Genomic DNA, 20,164 nt, shown 5'->3' on the forward strand with positions numbered 1-20,164 from the left:
CTAATTTAATATTTTTATTTTTTAACAGTTAAGATATATTATTAAAATGTTTTTTTAAGTTATATATATGAAGAATCGTGTTATTTAAGAATAAGAGTAATTCAAAATAATAATATTGAATAAGATTAACAGAATTTAAAATTTGTGTATATTTAAGTAAATAGATAATTTCACAAAAAGAAATACAATTTTATATTATAAAATATATTTTTAATGGAGGGTTAAAAATATAAAATATCCTTTAAAAAAAATTTTAAACACATTTTAACTTTTTTTGAGACATGAAAGGACTAAAATTTATTGGTCTCTTTGACAAAATCCTCTGCATGTATGAGAGAGGGAAAAATCCAATCTCTTTAGCTGTATTGAAAGAAAGATTCACAACGATTTCAATTTTCGAGTAAATTGTTCGTTTTTAAAGTAATTTACTTTGCCTGGAGGATTTAAAAAATCAAATCCTGAGTTATTTTATGGAGAATGCTAATCACATATTCCAAGTATATTGATTAATGAATAATTAATGTGTATGGATATAATTATTTTATGTTATAAATAATTAACTACACTAGTTAAAACAGTACAAATATACATAACATATTTTATAGGAGGATGTTAATCGATGCTCTAACAGTATTCGTTAAGAAATTATTAATGTATATATGTATCATCATTTTTATATTAAAAATTGAAATAATTAAATACATTAATTAAAATAATATAAATGTATATTACGTATTTTTAAAAATAAAAATACCGTTTTAATTTTTTGACAAAATTTTTTTGATACAAAACAATGATTTTGGAATTTTTATAATTTTAGATGTTCAATACTATTTTTTTCTTGATTTTTCTGTTAACTTAAACTTTGATATGTTTAATTATATTTAATTTTTAACAACATTAAAATATATTTATTTTATTATTTTTTTTTACTGTATTGATAAACATTAAATAAAATGAGATAAATATCCGTCGAGCTTGGACATAAGGATGAAGATAATTTTTTTCTTTGAGGATAAAATAATGAATGTCGTCCCCATCCCGTTAGCATCCTTTTTACATGTTTGAATCTTAAATCGATCATCCAAGTCAATAATATAAATATATATAATATAAATGTCTATAAATATACTCATAAATAAGTTAAGAATATATTTTTTAATCAATAATCAAATAAATGGCCATGAAGATAATATTTGAATAGAACTTGAATTATTATAATAGACAATAAAAAATGTTAAACACATACAAAACAATATAAGAGTTTTCACGAGTAAACAAAAGTTATATGCAAATGACAATATACTTGGAATGTGATATTAAAGAATGTGTCATGGAGAGTTACACTTATCGTATCAAACTATTAAGTCAAGGAATTTAACTCTTAAATTTATTGAAACTTCTCAAATTTTAAAATGTATTGGTTCAATAACTTACAAGGATTTACCACAAAAGAAATAACGTAACAATTTCTTAGAAATAATTTCTCTTGATAAAAAAGTTCTCACATTTTTAACACTAACAAAAATTTAAAATGACACTAAAAGAAACTCACTTGATATCTCCCACATGTTATTACTTCATATTTTGACTTACCCTTATCGTTTTCATTTTTTTCAACATGGTTTGGCTATGGTAGTTGATTCTTTTAGTCGTTAGTTGGTTCATATCAATCTTATCCTTTGATTCAACATCATGATATGAGAAAAACTTCTTCCACAACCTTAGAATGAGAAAAAGACAAGGACAGGATTTAGCATTGAATGTTAGGACTAAGAATTTTTAAAACGTAGTACAGTGAGTTTAAGAGAATGTCTGAATGGTAGAATGCTTTAAATTAAAAAATAAAAATAAAAATGAGCTGTTAGGAATATAATATAACTATGAAAAAAAAAAGTAGGCAATTATTACCAGATTCATTTAACTTTTGGTTACTAAAAAGTATTAATATAACTATTATAATTTTTCAGTCACCATATCTTCCATTATATGGACATTGATGTATCAATATATTTTATTACATGTATAAATTTGTGTGTTAACTATTTGTATAGAGTAGTATTAATGCGTACTTACACTAATCAATTTATTTATCAACCAAAAGAAATTTAATATCTAACCGATATATGAATGTTTTGATAAATCACCCAACAGAATAAAAATAAAAGTATTAAAGATATTTTGGGTATCATTTAGTTAAAATGAGTATTTAGTCGTGTAATCCCTATAATAATTTCAAGTCGGGTAGTATTTTTCTTTCCTTAGTTGAAATTTTTAGGACATTAATTTTATAGTATTCATAGTGTGAAATATATTTTTATACAATTAAGTAATTAAACACTATAATATGATTTTAAAATTAGTTTATATATAAAAATAAATAAATATTAAAAAAATCATATAAATATTTTTTAATGTTTTAATTGATTATTTAATGTTTTTAATTGAATAAAATAAAATAATTATTATATTACTCTTATAACTCATTATTAGAATTTAATGTATAAATGTTAATAATTTAAGTTACAATATTATATCATATTTACATCTTTAATAGAATATAATATATAAAAGTTAATATTTTAAATTAATTTTTAATTTAAGAAACAAAAGGAAAAAAAATATTCTCTTTTAACAAGTTGAAAATGTGAATCCAATGTATCTTCTTTTGGACATGTTCACGGTCGAGTTTTAAGTCGTGACCCACTTTACCGTATCTAATTGCATGACAATGATAAATGATTCCAATCTATTTTATTGGGTTCAAATAAAAGTAGCTAACATACAGAGAAAAAAAGACTATTATTTCCTACACCCATTATTACTGTCGCTATATAGGAAGAAGAGAGAAAATGGAAAAAAAAAAAAAAAAAACTTGTTTCAAAAAAGCTTTTTCTGAAACACATTTCATGTTTTCTAATCCGCTCTTTTTGAAACATATTCCATTTAGGGATGTCTTGGAAAACTCGTTTTGAAAGGTACTATATGGACTCAAACAATTTTTCGGGCTATTCTATTCTATTCCATAATTAATTTTTGATATTTAAGAGATTAATTTAAGAATGAGGCAATTCAAGAGTAGTCTTAACTACAAAACTCTTATTAATTACACAAGTCTTAATTATGAATGAAAGTCTTTTAATTACATATTTTCTAATATTTAGGAATGAGAAAATTTAAAAGAGTAATTGATTTATCTAAGACTTTGAAATTTTTCGAAATAATTTGGATAGGAGGTCGAGCCAAAGTCAGAGACTAAGACAAGTCAGTTAAGATTGAAAGTCAAGCTGAATCAAACAAGATCGAAGGTCGAGCTGAATTGGTCCAAGTTGAGTCAATCCAAGTCGAAGTTGCTACAAGTTATTTTAGTTCAAAGGTTGACCTAACTCAATTCAGACTCAAGAGTATAATTGAGTTTGAATTAAAATATAAATTAAATTGTTTTATCTAAACAATAAAATTGAAATCTTAAAAATAGTTTAATTACTCAATCCAAACAAAGTATTTAAGAAATAAAAAGAATTCAATTGTAAAAGTAAAGTTGAGTTTGACTTAAAATATAAATTAAATTATTTTATTCAAACAAAAAAATTGAAATCCATAATATTTTAGTTACTCAATCCAAACAAAATATTTAAAAAATAAAAAGAATTCAATTGTAATTAATTTAAATATTATGTATTTTAATTTCTTGAAATTGTTGAAATCCTTCCTCCAACCACAAAGTTAATGTATTATAAAAGTTTTGTTCCAAAAATTTTAACGTGAAAAGTTTGTTCCAATTTTTTTTCAAAACATGTATTCCAAAAGTCAGTTTCACAAAGGATAAAATGATCATTTTGAAAATTTAAGGAGAAAGTGAAGAAATTGTGGGGTGCAGAAAGTAAAAGCCTACAGAAAAAGTTAGAGTTGGAATTTTGTATTATTTGGGTGAAGAGTAGTTAGAGGAGAATAATAGAACGACGGGTGAATTTGGAAAGTAGAAAGTACAAATAGTAAAATTCCCGAAAGAAACACACTTTTCTTTTCTTTTCTCTTTTCTTCTCATTTTTCCTCCTTGAGAAATAATGTAATTTTACAATTATTAAAATAATATTTAAAATTATAAAATATAGACTCCTTTTGAGATACTTTAATATTGTCTACATGATTCAAATCTTCAGATTCTTTTCATTTTAAAATTAATCGAGGCTTATTGATGATGCATATCTACTAAAACTTCTTAAACTTTGCAACAGAAGAATATGTAAATAAAATGAATTGGATAAGTTATGTTAACCCAAGGACACTTCAATCCGAAAAACGTGTAAACTCGAAATATAGACAACTTCATACTAAATTTTAAAGTTCGCAACTAAAATATGTTTGACTCTCAAACGTATATTAACATAATTTAATTGAATTGCGATGAGAGAGATTGAGCATATACATTTTAAAATTTTTCATAAAGATAATTTTAAAATTTATAATTTTTAAATATTATTCTGATAGTTAACGTCTTTGAACACACTAAATTACAATGTAAAACACATCTAGCTAATTAATATTATTCGGTGGGATGTGTTTAACCGTTATTATGTTATAATTATCAATTGAAAAACTTAAAAAATAGTTAAGAGGAAAAGTGGTTTATTTAATATGGAGTTTAAATTTTTTATCATTAAAATAAAAAGTTTGAGTATAAAAACTAAATATTCGAGGTTCACTTTAAAAAATCATCATTTTTCTAAAATTATTTTTTTTTCTCTGACTTCTTTTTAAATTTTGAACAATTTATTCGTCTTTTTTATAATTATAATTTGTCATGGAAATCATAACATCAAGTTCAACAATCTTATCTAATCAAAATTTTCATCTTAGTAAATTTATCTTTATCTTTTTTATTGACTCAATTTTTTAAAGTGAGATATTATTTACATGTGACTCAATTAGGCTCAAGATGAATCTATATTTGTCTAAAATCATTAAGATATATTTATATTGTTGATTTGAGTTTTCTGTGTACATGTGTTGTATTCTGTGAGGATAGAAACTTTATGAATATTTTTAGAGTCAGAAAGCTTAATCTTGGTAAGACAACCTAGCTCATTTTCTACTAGTATTATAAGTTATATGATTTGGTTGTAGGGATGATGAGATCACCACAATTGAATCTAGTTCTTTGATGGATTTTAGTATTCGATGGTTGTTGAATGTTTAAATGAGTCATTTGAATTTAATGTTTTGTGGTTTTGTGAATAGGGAATGGGAAAAATATATCAACTGAGTCAAATTAATTCAATTGAATGCTTTTTTAAACTAAATATATCATATTAGGTACAAGAAATGAGAAGTAAAATCAAATTTGAACTAATTTGATTTATGATTTGTGATGTTAAATTTTATGAATTATACAAACTCGCTAGGCAAGCCCTCTAATCGCTCGACTAAATTAAAGATTTTAAAATCCAAAGAGCTCAACAACATTGTCTCGTTAGGTAAGCCTTCAAGTAAGGTTCCCATTATTTTGGATTACTAAGAAAACCAATCGTTCGCTAATTAAATCTCTTTTTATAAACTATCTGAGAGCTTAAGGTGGCTTAGCCACTGTGCAAGTTTGACTTCAGTAGGAAAAATTATTTGGTAAAAGCTTCCAGTACTTGATCATTAGACGAGTCAATTATCTCATTGAGCAAAATTTATTTAATTAAAATTCTAAGAGCTTATAGGAGATTGGTCATTAAGTGAGGTAACTTCAAGAGGTGTCTTGCCAGGTGAGTGAGTACCCTTTCTCGTCAGTAAGCTTGCTAAGCGAGAAAATATATAATGAATGAAATCAATGTTTTTAATTTCTAAAATATGTTTAAATGATTTAAGTGGTAGTGAATGATGAATTGTATGATATTTTTAATTTAAATGTGGTTAATTGAATTGAAGTTTAGAATGATTTTGTATTAGAATATAAGAATGTATGCATGAATGAGTATCTCATGAGTTATTGAGATGTGACATTTTGTATAATATGAACACAATTATTTTAAAGGAGAAAATACTACATGTGTGTATTATATGAGGATTCTAAATAGACATTATTCTGACTTTACTAATATTGGATTCACATAAATGAAAATGTTAGGTGATGAAAGTCAATAAAGGTTCTTGTGATCTAGTCTACTATGTGAAAAAAGAATTGTGTTTGGTAGGTCATAAGGAATTTCTTTTGTCATATGAGAATAACTTAGTTTCTTGAGATGTAGTTTTGTGTTAGGCCGATGAAAATATTACGTCTTGGAAAGTCCCACATCGCCTATGATAAGCTAGGGAGTGGGTGTTAGTAACTATATAATGAGCTCTAAGTTCATGATGTTCCTTGCCCAAAGTCAAAGACACTTTTATCCAGTATTTGATTTTTTCTATACTCCTGTGTAAGGTGTTGTAAGGTATAGTTAAATTTTTGCTTTGGAAACTGTGGGTGTATTTGGGATCAAAGGGCATGGTAGAAATTTTTCTGTGTGTTATAAACATTTTTATATTGCGATTATTCTTCGGTTGTCTTTAGACAACGATATAATCACTACAAGAAAATTTCCAATTAGAAACAAAAATAATTAGTTCCTATAGTGACCAATTTACTACTAATTTATAAAATAAAAAATTACTAGTAACTAAAATAGTCACTATTATATATAAAAAATTATAATTGGTCATTAATTAATTAAAGACCAATTTAGGATTAATTATAATTTTTTATTCATTATAGTAACTATTTTAGTAACCAATAATTTTTAGTTTTATCAATTAGTATCTAAATTGGTCATTATAATTACTAATAATTATTGGTCACCAAAATTGATCAGTATTTAAAAATTTTCTTGTAGTAATTCTTGCCAATGATATGTTTTTACCATATGTGCAGGTGCGAGTAATATGGCTATGTATGTAATGTCAACACTTTCTTATATTTAATTCAACATTGTCTTTCAAAAGTAGACTCTAGTATCTGTGATGATGTAATGTCAATGATTGATAATACAAGAGATAGCTAGTTAGTCTAAGATGTGTAGCTACTTGATTCTAAATTATTATGATTGATTATACAAGTTATTTGTTGGATCATATCCATTAGATTATTTTTATAAAATTTAGAAATAATACTAGCTTATCTTGTATCTCTGTGGTGTTGCTTGTAAAATTGTAATGATAGTATATTACAATAATATTTTAAGTGGAGGTTTTCAGCGATGATATATGAAGAAGACTTAAGATTTTTTTTTTATTGTAACATGTGCATATATGTTATTATATGTAACTTTTAAATTCTTTATGAAGACGGGGAGAATAATTATATTTTAAAATATATTTCATTTTTTTTATTAATATACCTATGTATATCTAACCTGTGTTTATATAATTAATAATAATATAATTGTTAAATAAACTTCACATTAATAACGATTATTCAGAGTTATTGAAATAACCAAATTGAGCTAGATTCAAAAGATAAAAAGGTTAAATTAAATTTCTTTTAAAATATCGATTTGAATTTAAACAATAAAGTAAAGACTAGAAGAGTGACTTTACCTTAAAAATAATATATATATATATATATATATATATATATATATATATATATATATATATATATATTACTTTTACTTTTACTTTTTCGCAATTATGGTAGTGCCGTAGGTTATTTATAAGGTGAATTGTTCGAACATGTGATTTAATAATGTACCATCATTCATTCTCATTGGATGATTTGAGATGATAATATATATTTTGTTACCACGTTAAATATATATATATATATATATATATATATATATATGATATTTATTAAAATTAATAAAAATTAAACATAATTAATTTTAATATATTATATGTAATATATAATAAATAATATATTTAAACGTACATAAAGTGACATTAAACTCAACTTTTACAAAATATTAAACTCATTAGATATTTTTCAACATCATTTAAGTGATGTGACTGAAACTAGTAAAACAGGTTTGCCTCGAATTGTCTCTAATATTAGTTGTTTGTGCCAAATTGGATAAGAAACAACTTCTTAAATTCGGTGTTAAATTGAGTTTTGCCGGATTTGATTCACCGATGGTTGCATCAACTTATTTTTGAAAATAATAATTATAATTTAAAGATTAAAATATCATTTTATCGTATCTATCTATGACAGAAAAAAATTAAAATTTGAAATTAGCATTATTTAGATTACGTAAATTAAAAAGCTAAATGAATTTGATTTTTCAATTTAGAATTATCTTAATTTTTTTTTTTAAATCGGAATAAAAACCCGCCATTAACCCCACAAAGATCGGTCCAAAATACTTTGACCCATTTTGCGGGATCACCATAATTTCTCCACTACCTTTGATTTTTTGTGGTACTTTAACACACACAAAAAAAGAAAAAAAAAGAAAAAAGAAAAGAAAATTTACTCTTTGACATTACTTTTTCTCTCTTCTTTTTCTTTAGAAATAGAAAATAATTTTACCAGGTGTCAAATAATTTTTTTTTCCTCTTTTGAAAACACAATCATACAAATAAGCACATTTCAGTAATTTGTCTTATCTTCCCTGTAACGTAACTACAGGAAGAGTAGTTGGCACCCAAAAAAGTAGAAGGGACACCAATTCTTAAATCAGATCTTTATGGCCTTTGAATTTATCAGCTTATCAGATTGGATCTAGAAATGCCAACTTGAAATAAAATAACAATTCAAACTAAAAATCAACCACTCATTGCTGATTGTACAGGGAATCTACATTGTCATCAATATATTTGCATGACAATTTTGTACTTGTATACATAATATCTGAAGAGAATCCAATTTCTCTAGCAGAAATATGAACCATGATTCTTCCACCCAACCCAGATAAATAAATCTGATAAAAATTTCAATCAAACAGGGGCACTCACACACACCCAAATTCTACAACACATAATCATCTTCATCCAATTTATCTCCAACGCGGCTGAATTCAAACCACTTCCTAGACTTACAGATGTTCATGAAATAATATAAAGCAATCCCAAGAGAGGTCAAGAAGAAACTAGCCACATAAACAATTTTTGAAGCCACACTCATGACATACACCAGAAGCACAGAGGGGACCAAACACATTAGGACCAAACCAGAGAACCCCAATGGAACCTCAAATGGTCTTTTCAAAGCTGGGAATTTCCTCCTCAATCTTAGGAATGCAGCAAACTCCAAAAGCATTCCCAAACTGTACAAGAAATTCACAGTGGATATGATATCTGTGAAGGATAAGAGACACATGGAGATTGCAATAACCGTTGAGACCAGAATAGCCATCCAAGGAGTGTTGAACCACCTTGACCTTTCTCCAAAAATTCTTGGTAAGAATCCCAAATCAGCCATACCCAGAAGTTGGAATGCAGCACTGCTGAGTTGAGCTTCAAACAGTCCAATTATTGACAAAACAGCACCCACTTCCATCCAAAATTTCAACCATTTCCCAGCAATGATCTCAGCCACATCTGCAAAATACCCTCCAACCCAACTTTTCTGGTCAAGTGGCATAGCCCCAGTGGCAGCCAACAAGGGAATTATGTAACCCAAACAAGTAAGCAACCCTGCAGATAACAGAGCCTTTGGGAATGTCCTATGAGGTTCCTCAACTTCACCAGCAAGAGTACTGGCACTGTCCCAAAAGTTCAAGTTCCAAAAGATGGTGTTGAAGTAGAGTGTCCAGTCCCTCTCCACACCCTCCTGACCCCAACTTAGCCACCTGCTGGGATCAATCTTGGGCAAGGAAAACAAAGAGAGTAACACAAAAGGCAATAGGGAAACAACCCCCAAAGCAACTGCAGTATAACCCACTATAGCCAAACCAGAATAGTTGAGAAAAGACAACGTGCAGGTGGAGAGGATTATCGACACAAAGCGGGGTGAACCAGAAGACAAAGCCGGAATCACTAGTTTGAGATAATCTATGCAGAGAACTGGGTATGAGGCTAAGTTGATAACCCCACTGTAGAACTTCCAGAAGCCCATGAGGGAACCCCAGAAGGGACCAAAGGCTTCATTAGCCCATATGACAAACCCACCATTACCAGGGAACGTTGTGGCCAATTCTGCAGTGAGGAGAGCCTCAGGGATGCTCCAGATGAAGGGGAAAACCACAAAGCCAAGGATTGCAATGAGGGGACCTGCAGCCCCCACTGCAGGCTCTTCACCATAGGGGCCTCCAGCAACTTCAAAATAGATGAGAAAAACCAAAGGGAGAAGTGCTAGCTTCTTGTGTGGCTTGGTGTTGGCGCCATGTTGCTCTCTCTCTGTCCCTTCTCTGTGGTCTAAAAGATGTTGCAGAGAAGTTGGAGTTGAAGAGTGGAGCGAATCCTCCATGTTGAGTTGATTGATTGGATTGGAAGTGTGAATCAAAGCCTTTATGAAGATTCCATCCCAATTGGACGAGATTCCAGTGGATTAAGATACCAATCAGAGGGTTGGAAGTAGATATTTTTGTTTTCTCCACTGTCTAGTTTTCTTTGCGTAATTCTCACGAACACCTTTTATGCTTGCATTCCCATTCCAAACCTAGCCAACAAAGTACCTCATATTTGTCCGCTTCTTGGTGTACTCTAGCCCTAGGACACTCACAATTCTAGGCTTCCATTTCGTGAAAAAAAAAAATTGACCCAACTATTTCCGTCGAAATTGGAACGCATTTTTGTAGCAGAGATTCCATTTTTGGGAAAAATAAATAAATAATTATTTTTCCTCATTGATCCAAACAATTTGGGAGCTACGTTGTTAGTTTGTGTTGGAGGAGGAAGAACAAGAGCAGCAATTGAGGAAGCTTCCTCTCACCGTTTTCTGTTCTCAAGTCTTTTCAAGTTTTCAAATATCTGGAGTTTGATTAACGAGTAATTATGAACACTTATTCAATATTTTAGTGATTTTCTATATAACATAATCAAGATAAATAATGTTAAGCGTTTATAATTACTTATAGAAAATTATAATACAATAAATTAAAAAGACTTTATTTCTCTTGCAAGGAACTTTAAAGATTTTTGGTGAATAAGGTATGAAAGGGACGATACACACTATATTGAATTCATTATTCTTTAAGTTATCTTTTACACGTCTTGAAAAAAAGGTGGCCACGCAGAACTTATGATAATATAATATACTATTCATCTTATAAGACATGGGAAATTATATATCAATATTCAATATCTTTTTAACGACTTAAAAATTGTCTCAGAAAAAATTATTTAATCAATAAAATATTTACTTTATTTTTCTTCTTTGAGGAGAAGTTTACTCACACGCGCGTAATGTTATTATTTGACTTTGTTTCAAATACAATGATTTTTAAAATAACATATCTAAAAATAAATAAAAAAATACGTAGAAAATATTTTTAAATTTCAATATATAAAAAAGTATTGCGTAGCGGCCTTTTGTTTCTTGGCCGTAAAACAAACTAAATCTTTTCAGACACATCACCATCTTTTTGAATTTTTTATTTTTTATTTTTGTTTACGCTAGCTATTATTATTAATTTAGAGAATAATCATTATATTTATTTTGCTAGAATATTATTTTATTTGATTGAGAAATAAAAATGAAATAAATTATTAGAAAGCATTTGTTTACAATTACTCTCCAACCTCCATAAAATTGTTTCAGAAATATTAAAAACAATACCTATTTGATTTAATCAGATCTGTTTCTCGTTAGTTTAATCAATTTCTACTTTATTCTTTTTGTTATGAGAACCTTACTACGGAGATCGCGTTCTACCATTATTAGTTAAATTCGAGTTTTTTTTTATATATTTACACGTATTTTTTTATGAAAAAAAATCAGTGTAATCAAATTAAATAATTCAAAGTCAAAACTGCTAGTTTAACTTATTAGATTTGGTATCAGTTCATTTTGCGTATTGGTAGTTGGACTATATTTGTTGAAATAAAATATATTTTCATTTTTAAATTAGCAATTAAAATCAAAGCAGACAAATATTTTACTTTTGAGAACCAAGTATGATTACGATATATACTTTTATTTAATAACAAATTAATTTATTATCTACCGAAACAGCTAAATAACATGTGCAGGATTATTGATTAAACTAACACATTTATTGTGTACATTGAGAGAATGGTTATTTTTCAACCGACCTCCCAACGTTGGTTTCAAATTAGTTTTTCTTGCCCAGTTGAAAAATCAGTTGTTGAAACACCTTTGTTCTTCTCGTTTTTTTTTAGATGTTTACAATTAAAATTTATTTAAATGTTCTATTAATGAATAAGCTCTTCAACACTAATAATTGAAAGTAAATATTATCATAGAAAAACATATCATTTACCGTTATATATATATATATATATATATATATATATATATATATATATATATATATATATATTAAGATCTTTTATGTAATTTAATTTCTTTATCATAAGATATAGAAAAAAATAGGTAAAGAATAGTATTTATAGTTTTTAAAAGATTATATTTGATTATTTAATTATTAAAAGTTGAATTAATAATAGTTTTCTGATTATTGACTTTCATTTAAAAAAAATATTTTATCTAAAACTATTTGTAGACTCTCTTCTACCTTTTCTTTAAGTCATAACATAGAATTCTACATATATGTCTAATTAGAACTGAAAACATGATAAGTTCACTCTTTATGTATTTGTAGAGACATTTACAATTGGTTTTGAGAATCATGCATGTACTTGAAATCGGTTCAAAGTAAATATTTGTTTAGTTGTGATCTTTGTGATACATGTGGTTCTTTAATTCGATATTTGTTATGTAGTTAACATATTTTGTATAATATAAAACTTTACAAGCATCTGTGAGTAAAGGTTGTTTTCCACAATGGAGGCTCGTATGAATTTAAATGTTGTTGTTTGATAAGATGTAATTAGTATGACAATGTATTATGATGAATTTTTATGTGGAATTTGATTTGAAATGATGTCTCTATATAAGTGAATTGTTGAATTAATGTTTCATATGTGATATGAGTTGTTTGCATTGATGGTACCTCTGATTAGTTGTGTGAATTATATAGACTTGTCTAAGGTTGTGCTTTAACTATAATTTTGTGTGTTTTCAACTAAAAAAATAGTGAGAAGCCTAAACAGGTTGGTCAGGAGCATAACCACATGAGAACTTGGTCTACTAAATTATGTAGACTCGTTGGGCGAGTCATTCCTAATTAGATGAGTTTATCAAAAGCGGTGTTAGGAGGTATACTCACTGAGCGAGTAAAAGCATGGCTGAGCGAGTGAGGAAATGCTAAAAATTCGAGAGCAAGGTGTTTGTTTGACTCGATGGATGAGTGAGTCTCATTGAACATTTTTTAAGGAATATGTTTATGCCATGTCAGAGAGCATCAAAGTTATATTCTAATTAGGCGAGTATTGTGTCAATGGGTGAGTCTCCTCCTATGAACACTCATTGAGCGAGACATTGACTCGTCAAATGAGAATATACCAACATTAAACGATGAAGTTATAGTTTATGTCTTACAAATTATATTATGAATTAATATAAAATTTTGTTTTTTACATGTTAAACATGTTTTATGTAAATATTTGAATTATTTTCACCGTTTGACATATTCACATTTCATTGTCAATTGAGAAACGTGTCTGACACATACAAAAAATTTAACATAATTAAATTAAAAGGTCTATATTTTTTTTAATGTTTAGACACTAAAATGTATCAAAGTTTTAAATAAGAAAAAAATTCTAATTTTACGTCAAAAATAGACTAAAAATATATTTAACCTATAAATTTGATAAATTTCAAAGCCTAAAATTTTAATAAGCATAATGTACAATAACTTCACTATAAAATAATATACAAATATTCTAGCACAAAAAATAATATTATCTGATTTCATCAAATACAAATATGTTAGATCTTATTATATCTCAATTATTACTTACTACTAAGACTAACTCTTTAATCCTAATTTATCAGTGAAATCTCAAATTGTTAATTTATCAATGAGAGTCATATAAAACTTTTAGCACTTTTTTACCAGTTTACTTAAACTAAATCCCAATTAGTTAAAAGCATTTAGAACTCAAAAGAACATAGACAAAATTGAAGCTTAAAAGTTGTCTCCTCCCTACACTCCTTATCTTACCTATACTTCTTAAGTTCTTCTAATTATTCATCACATTAGTATACAAATAAAATTAGTATTAGCTTCCGCCTGAAATCCAAACTGGAAAACTTTTCTTTAGAATAAAAATCTCTAAAAATATTCTTTTAACACTAATATATATCTAATAAATTAATTATAAAATTATGTTTAAAATTAAAATTTAATTAAATTATTAAGAGTGATTATCATTTTTACAGTACATTTTTAATTAATAAAAAGATCTTATTTTAAAATTTATTTTAAACCTTCGAATGTTAAAATATATTTAACAAAGAGTTTTATCAATAAACAAAAATATCTCATTTTAAAGTTTATTTTAGGTCTCCGACCTCTCTTATTAGTATACACAAATAACTTTTTTAGTTTTAATGTATTTTATATATTTTTCATCTAAGAAAAATTATACCTATAAACAAATTTTGGCATTTCTAAAATATATTTGGAATACAAAAGCAAAAAAGTCAAACATCTAACGTGTCCAACGTATGGTCAACAGGCAAAAGGCAATGTGCATGAATAATGCATTCCTTTTTCGCTCGTGGTTGGTGTCGGTTAAGAATAAAAGAATAAGTTTACGAGTTACATGCAAGGACAATGTGGCAATTCACACAACAATCACTTTATTTTTATTTTTATTTTTCTTTATGGAGAGTAAGTTGATCGAAACATTTTAACCTATTCAATTTACTTAATAAATTTAAATAATTTGGAATATAATATCATTTTAGTTCACTTTTTATCAATTCAAAGTTGACAAAAAATATTAATTTAAAAATTTATTAAATTGATTTAACGTGTTTTAAATAAAAATATAGTAAAATAAAAAAAGCAATAAGAGTCCCTCATATATAAAAGAAAAATTATTAGGAAAATAACACCTAACCTAACCACTATAGGCAAACGAAACGTGTGGATTTGTGTGATGTCTAAAGGCCACCCATATATCCTATATGGTTTTGTTTTGTTTTTTTTTTTTTAAATATCCCAGTGGATCCGTAAATAAAAAAAAAGTTTTAGTTTTCACACTCTATATATTAATATAAAAATATATGGCATCAATTAATTAAAAGAATCATTGATAGAATTTAAAAAAAAAATTATTGTAAGTTTTTTTTAGTTGAACATTGTAAACTTACTGGCTGACTTTTGAGAAATTGAAATATTTCTTCTGTATATTTATTTTCTTTGGAAAAACTTTTTTAAGAGAATTTCATATACTGAAATTTACTTAGAGACCAAAATCAAAGGGAAATTATAACAAAATATTAAAATCAAAACTCACTTGTTTTTACATGAAATAAAAATATATTTAAACTGTTTATACATAATCAATATATATTTCTATTAACTTCTCAAAAATCTAATCTCTTACTCATAAATTAATTATTTCAACTTTGAAAAATATTATAACTTTTTTCTTCTAAGAAAATAACTTCTTCTAACGAATACACTGGTCAGTCTTTTATATTTTAGTTCATGCACATTTAATTCTTTGTTTTTATTTACTGGTATTTAATTTTCGTGATCTTTATTTAAAATCAAGTTGTATTCGAGACATGCACTCATTATACATTGATTAGTTATTATCATATAAACTATAAAGCGAGATTTTAATCTACATAAGTATAAAATGAAAATTATAAAAACTACCTTCAAAAGTAAAAATAAGAAACAAAAATAAACATTTGAAAACTAAAAAAAACAAAAACATGCGTTTGCCGGGAGTCGAACCCGGGTCTATTGCTTGGAAGGCAATTATCCTAACCGTTGGACTACAAACGCTTGTTGATTTCAATAACCCTTTCTATTCTAGTTTTTGATTTAGAGCTTTCAAAATGTGTATTTGTGTTGTGATTGCATCTCTACACTGCAATTTCTGAATTGGTGGTAGAGTCATGGAGGGAATTCCTGTAAGGAGTGTGATACCTTCAGCTTCAACATCTCACTCTCATCATTTCCAAAGGAAAACAATCATACAACTATCATCTTCTTCAACGACAAAGGTTCTCACCCAAAACAGATACTTACGTTTTTCTGTTCGGGCCAAACTGTCTTCTGCTGATTTTCAAGGTACCCCCGTAACTATTTCCGGAGAATTTTATTAAAAATCTGAACTTTTACCTAATGGATTCATGCTACAGAATTTCAATTTTGAGGGGTTGGGGATTGATACTATCTCTACCTCTCTGTTCATAACTTGTAACAAATTTTAATAGCACCATATCTTTTTAATATTTATATAACCACTATCTTTACAAGATTATGGTCCTCACTTCAGTTGATGAAGGCAATGATTTACTTGTAGAATATTGGCTTAACGTTTGAATGATTCTCTTCTTGTTTTGTTATTATATATTTGTATATTACTTAAATTTTACAGCAATTTTTAAGCATCATTAAATTTATCATGCATAAACCATTTTTTCTTTTATCGCAATCTGATATATATTAATTATTGATCCTAACTATTAGCTACTTTTGTTTTAAAGTTTGGGGAGTCAAATGATATCTGAGAAATAACTGAGTACTGATAGATTTATGTTCTTGTTTATTGACTTCTATAATAATTACTTTAAAAATGGTACTGACCATTATTTGTGATTGGATGGTAGTATAAAATCTCAGGGCATAACCATTGATCACATTTTTTTTTTATTTATCCTGCAAAAAAAAACCTCATTTTGAGGATGGATCCATTTATAAAATATATGCTGGTTGTCAAGACTGATACGGTTTACTCTTTATACAGATTTGCATTTGTCGTCACCATTTTCAACTAATATATGATCAAAATGGGATTGTTCTTTTGTCAAGTCATTTGCTTTAGTGGGAAAAGTATTAATCAAAACCTTTACATTTTAATGCTGCAATTATGATTTCAACTTGAAAGATATTTTAGTGTGACATTATTGCGATAGATCTAATTGGTTGATTTTGGTTTTCCACGTATGTGTGGTCTAACTTGGCTTCATCCTATTCCTGTATGTAGTAGAAGTTCAAAATTTAGCAGTTACTGATCACTGCAGTATCCTGGAAATTTGCCTTCTTTTTTAGCTCTAGCATGAGTGATAAACACACGAAACTTGGTTTAACAACTAATTTGCAAAACTAATTAGTTTCATATTTATTGGGTCCACAAAATGATTGGTAGTAACTAACATGACTTGCTTTTCACATTTTTTTGGACCAAAAAGAATTTCCCTAAGTTCCCTTTCTAATTTATTAGATTGAACAGGGGTAGATGCATTGATTGTCTAGGTTGCCAACTAACTTTAATCTGTTATTTTCTGTCACCTCTTTAATTGAAATGAAGACCTGAGTGATTTCTTTTCTGTTAACATACAATGGAATTTATTCCTATATTGTGACCAAACGGGGTAAGGAAATGGTTATGATCTACTAACACATCTTTCAATATGAACCTTTTCTTGGTATACCATTTCATTGAAAACTATTAGAGTAGACATTTGGTCACTAATGTTCTGAAGAAGAGATTATTTTATTCACCAATCTGTGGTGTTCCCGTCACAGATTTTCGGAGCTATGCGAGGCCTTCGCATCTTTTACCAGCCTCTGAGGTGAAAGTGTACACAAATACATCAGTAGAAAACATTTTATCATCTCTGAAGGAGGGTGGATCCAAATCTTTATATAGGGTCAAGTTATGTACAAGCAGCTTATATGGCTCGAGTATTAGTGACTTAAATGCTGGAATCCTACTTTGCTTGATAGATGAAAATGGAAACTCCATATTGCAAAGAATCCCTGTTAGTTTGATGATGGATCATTCTACAGAATCAGGGGATATTACTGATATTGACGTGCTTCATTTCCAAAGAGGTTCTGCAGATGAATTCATTTTTGAGGGTCCAAAAATTGCAAGACTTGAGGCTCTATGGGTTAGTGTTGAATCAGGTATATTATTGTTGTTGATATGTTTTGCAATAATTGAAAGCTTCTGTAGACATCATCCGTGACCTACAATTTTAAAGTGCCCTTGATTAACACTCTTGTTTGTCCTCAAGATAAAGACTAGTTTTAATTAGTCTTACTTCTGATTTTATAGATTTGAATAAATTTTAACTGATAGGATAGAGTATGTTATAAATTGTTAAAGAATGAGTTGCTTGGTAGCACTCCTCTTGCACACAAATCTGTTTCTAAGTACTGAACTAAACATCCCCCCTTGGGTATTTTTTGCTAAGAAGCCAGTGTTCTACTATTTTCCTCTAACATCTTAGGCTCAAATCCGAGTTTTCAAAGCATTAAACAACCAATATATGCTCTTTTTTGAAATATCAAGTAATTGGTGGTAGAATTATGAATTCTTACCTATGAAGCTCTGTGTCCCGTGTACTATGTTTTTCAGTTTAGCTGTATCATTGTATCAGTACCCGTATTTGTGTCTGGGCTTCATAGGTTCTTACCATATTGACCTGTTTAAACCTAGGCTTTCTTACATCATCCTTCTTTTCTGTCTCTAAGGTCAGGTCAGTGGCGCCTAGGAAGTGTATCCTTAATGGTTATTAGTTGTGAAGGGCAACCGTCTGGGTTGGTAGATGGGTTACAAAGGTGCACTGGCTTTCAGTATGACTTTCAGATTGATGATGTGCTGCTTGGTGAGGGAACTGATCTATCCATGTTGGAATTAAGACCTACCCTTGTGACTGTGCTGGAAGGGAATGATGTCACAAACATCTTCAATAAAGGACTTAGTGACTCTACCTTGCTTTCAAATCCTAAGATCTCAAAGGAAGATAGCATGAGGGAATATGCAGATTTGAAGTTCTCATTGTTATTTTATGATGCTATGCTTACATTTTTTGGTACATCTGTGGCTTCCTTCTCAACTGGAGAAAATGCTGGGATTGATTTCTTGATTGGTGGAGTTGGAGGCTTCTTGTATCTGCTACTGTTGCAGAGATCTGTGGATGAATTGCCAGCTTCAGAACTAACCACTGATGACAAGGGTAGAAATGATGCATTATTCAGGGGAGTTAAGGGTCCAATAGCAAGTGTGGCTTTAACTCTAGGCTTGGCTGTAATTGCATCAAGGTATAGCACTGGAGATCTTCAATTCATGCTGACACCAAAAGATCTCATATTTGGAATGATGGGATTTCTTGTATGTAAAATATCTGTGTTGTTGGCTGCATTTAAGCCTATAGCACTAGGTTCAAAGTTCCCAACTGATATGTAACATTGTACTTTTGTCTCCTGTGAAGTGGTTTAATTTTTAAACCCGTTGTATCATCAATACAATGATTCATATTGTGGTATAGTGCTGATTATAGATGCATGGATTCCTCCTATTTCCTATTTCCCTCTTACCAAACAATGCAAAGGTATGAAAGGGGGAATGATATTTTGATAAAAGTTCTCCCATCCCTTTTCATCAGATTTTTTTTTTCTTCCCTTCTTTTCTTCAATTGAAAAACCACATAATTTTCAGTTTTAAAATACCGATAATGTTTGAGGAATATGTTAGACATGGAAACATCATAACAATTAAAAGAAAAAAAAGATTAATAAACATAGCATGAAAGCATGAATTCTTTAGTAAGCTGTGTCTAGTTCCTGTAAACACAACAAAAGCAATACTATTATTTGTCTAATTATTATAACATCTATCCCACGTAAATAGATTGATATATTTCAAAATACCATATTCACAATTTAGGGTTTGTTAGACATATTATCATTGTAATTTTACGTTATCAACTGATTCAAATTAATCTTGGAATGACAAATAGTTATTATCAAAGTCAACAAAAACACCCTACATAAAGATATATGATTGGATGGAAATATAAAATAGCCATTATTACATACTAAGTACATTTTATTTAAACTTCTTGAAATTCTACCTAATAATTAACAAATAAACAAACTCAAATACAAATAGTAGTAAGTTGTCACCCCAATAACAGATTCCAATTATGTTAATATTGCCCTCAAGGTAAGAACAGATTCTGGAGAACCCATCT

General features: G+C 28.2%; 1 protein-coding gene, 1 non-coding gene and 1 pseudogene across 2 annotated transcripts; 1 reads left to right on the plus strand and 2 right to left on the minus strand.

The window, feature by feature from the left end:
* Positions 1 to 8,700: 8,700 nt before the first annotated feature.
* LOC114177776 (putative polyamine transporter At3g13620 pseudogene) lies at positions 8,701 to 10,827 on the minus strand (annotated as a pseudogene).
* A 5,060-nt stretch (positions 10,828 to 15,887) lies between these two features.
* TRNAG-UCC (transfer RNA glycine (anticodon UCC)) lies at positions 15,888 to 15,959 on the minus strand. Its single transcript has one exon. It is a non-coding gene; the product is annotated as a tRNA-Gly (tRNA).
* Positions 15,960 to 16,025: 66 nt separating this feature from the next.
* Positions 16,026 to 19,456, plus strand: LOC114177777 (Lipase/lipooxygenase, PLAT/LH2 family protein). The gene is made up of 3 exons (XM_028063296.2): positions 16,026 to 16,247; positions 17,709 to 18,092; positions 18,668 to 19,456. The coding sequence occupies exons 1-3, from the start codon at positions 16,073 to 16,075 to the stop codon at positions 19,375 to 19,377; spliced, it is 1,269 nt and encodes a 422-aa protein (XP_027919097.2). The 5' UTR covers positions 16,026 to 16,072; the 3' UTR covers positions 19,378 to 19,456.
* Positions 19,457 to 20,164: the final 708 nt, after the last annotated feature.

Source organism: Vigna unguiculata, chromosome 3 (genome assembly GCF_037176805.1).
Source record: "Vigna unguiculata cultivar grain cowpea cultivar isolate G323 ecotype 2 chromosome 3, ASM3717680v1, whole genome shotgun sequence".
In the NCBI taxonomy this organism is placed as follows: Eukaryota; Viridiplantae; Streptophyta; class Magnoliopsida; order Fabales; family Fabaceae; genus Vigna; species Vigna unguiculata.

Coding starts and splice junctions, on each gene's coding strand:
- LOC114177777 (XM_028063296.2), top strand. CDS start 16,073: ATGGAGGGAATTCCTGTAAGGAGTGTGATACCTTCAGCTTCAACATCT. Junction 16,248..17,708: donor GTCTTCTGCTGATTTTCAAG/GTACCCCCGTAA, acceptor TTCCCGTCACAG/ATTTTCGGAGCTATGCGAGG. Junction 18,093..18,667: donor ATGGGTTAGTGTTGAATCAG/GTATATTATTGT, acceptor CTCTAAGGTCAG/GTCAGTGGCGCCTAGGAAGT.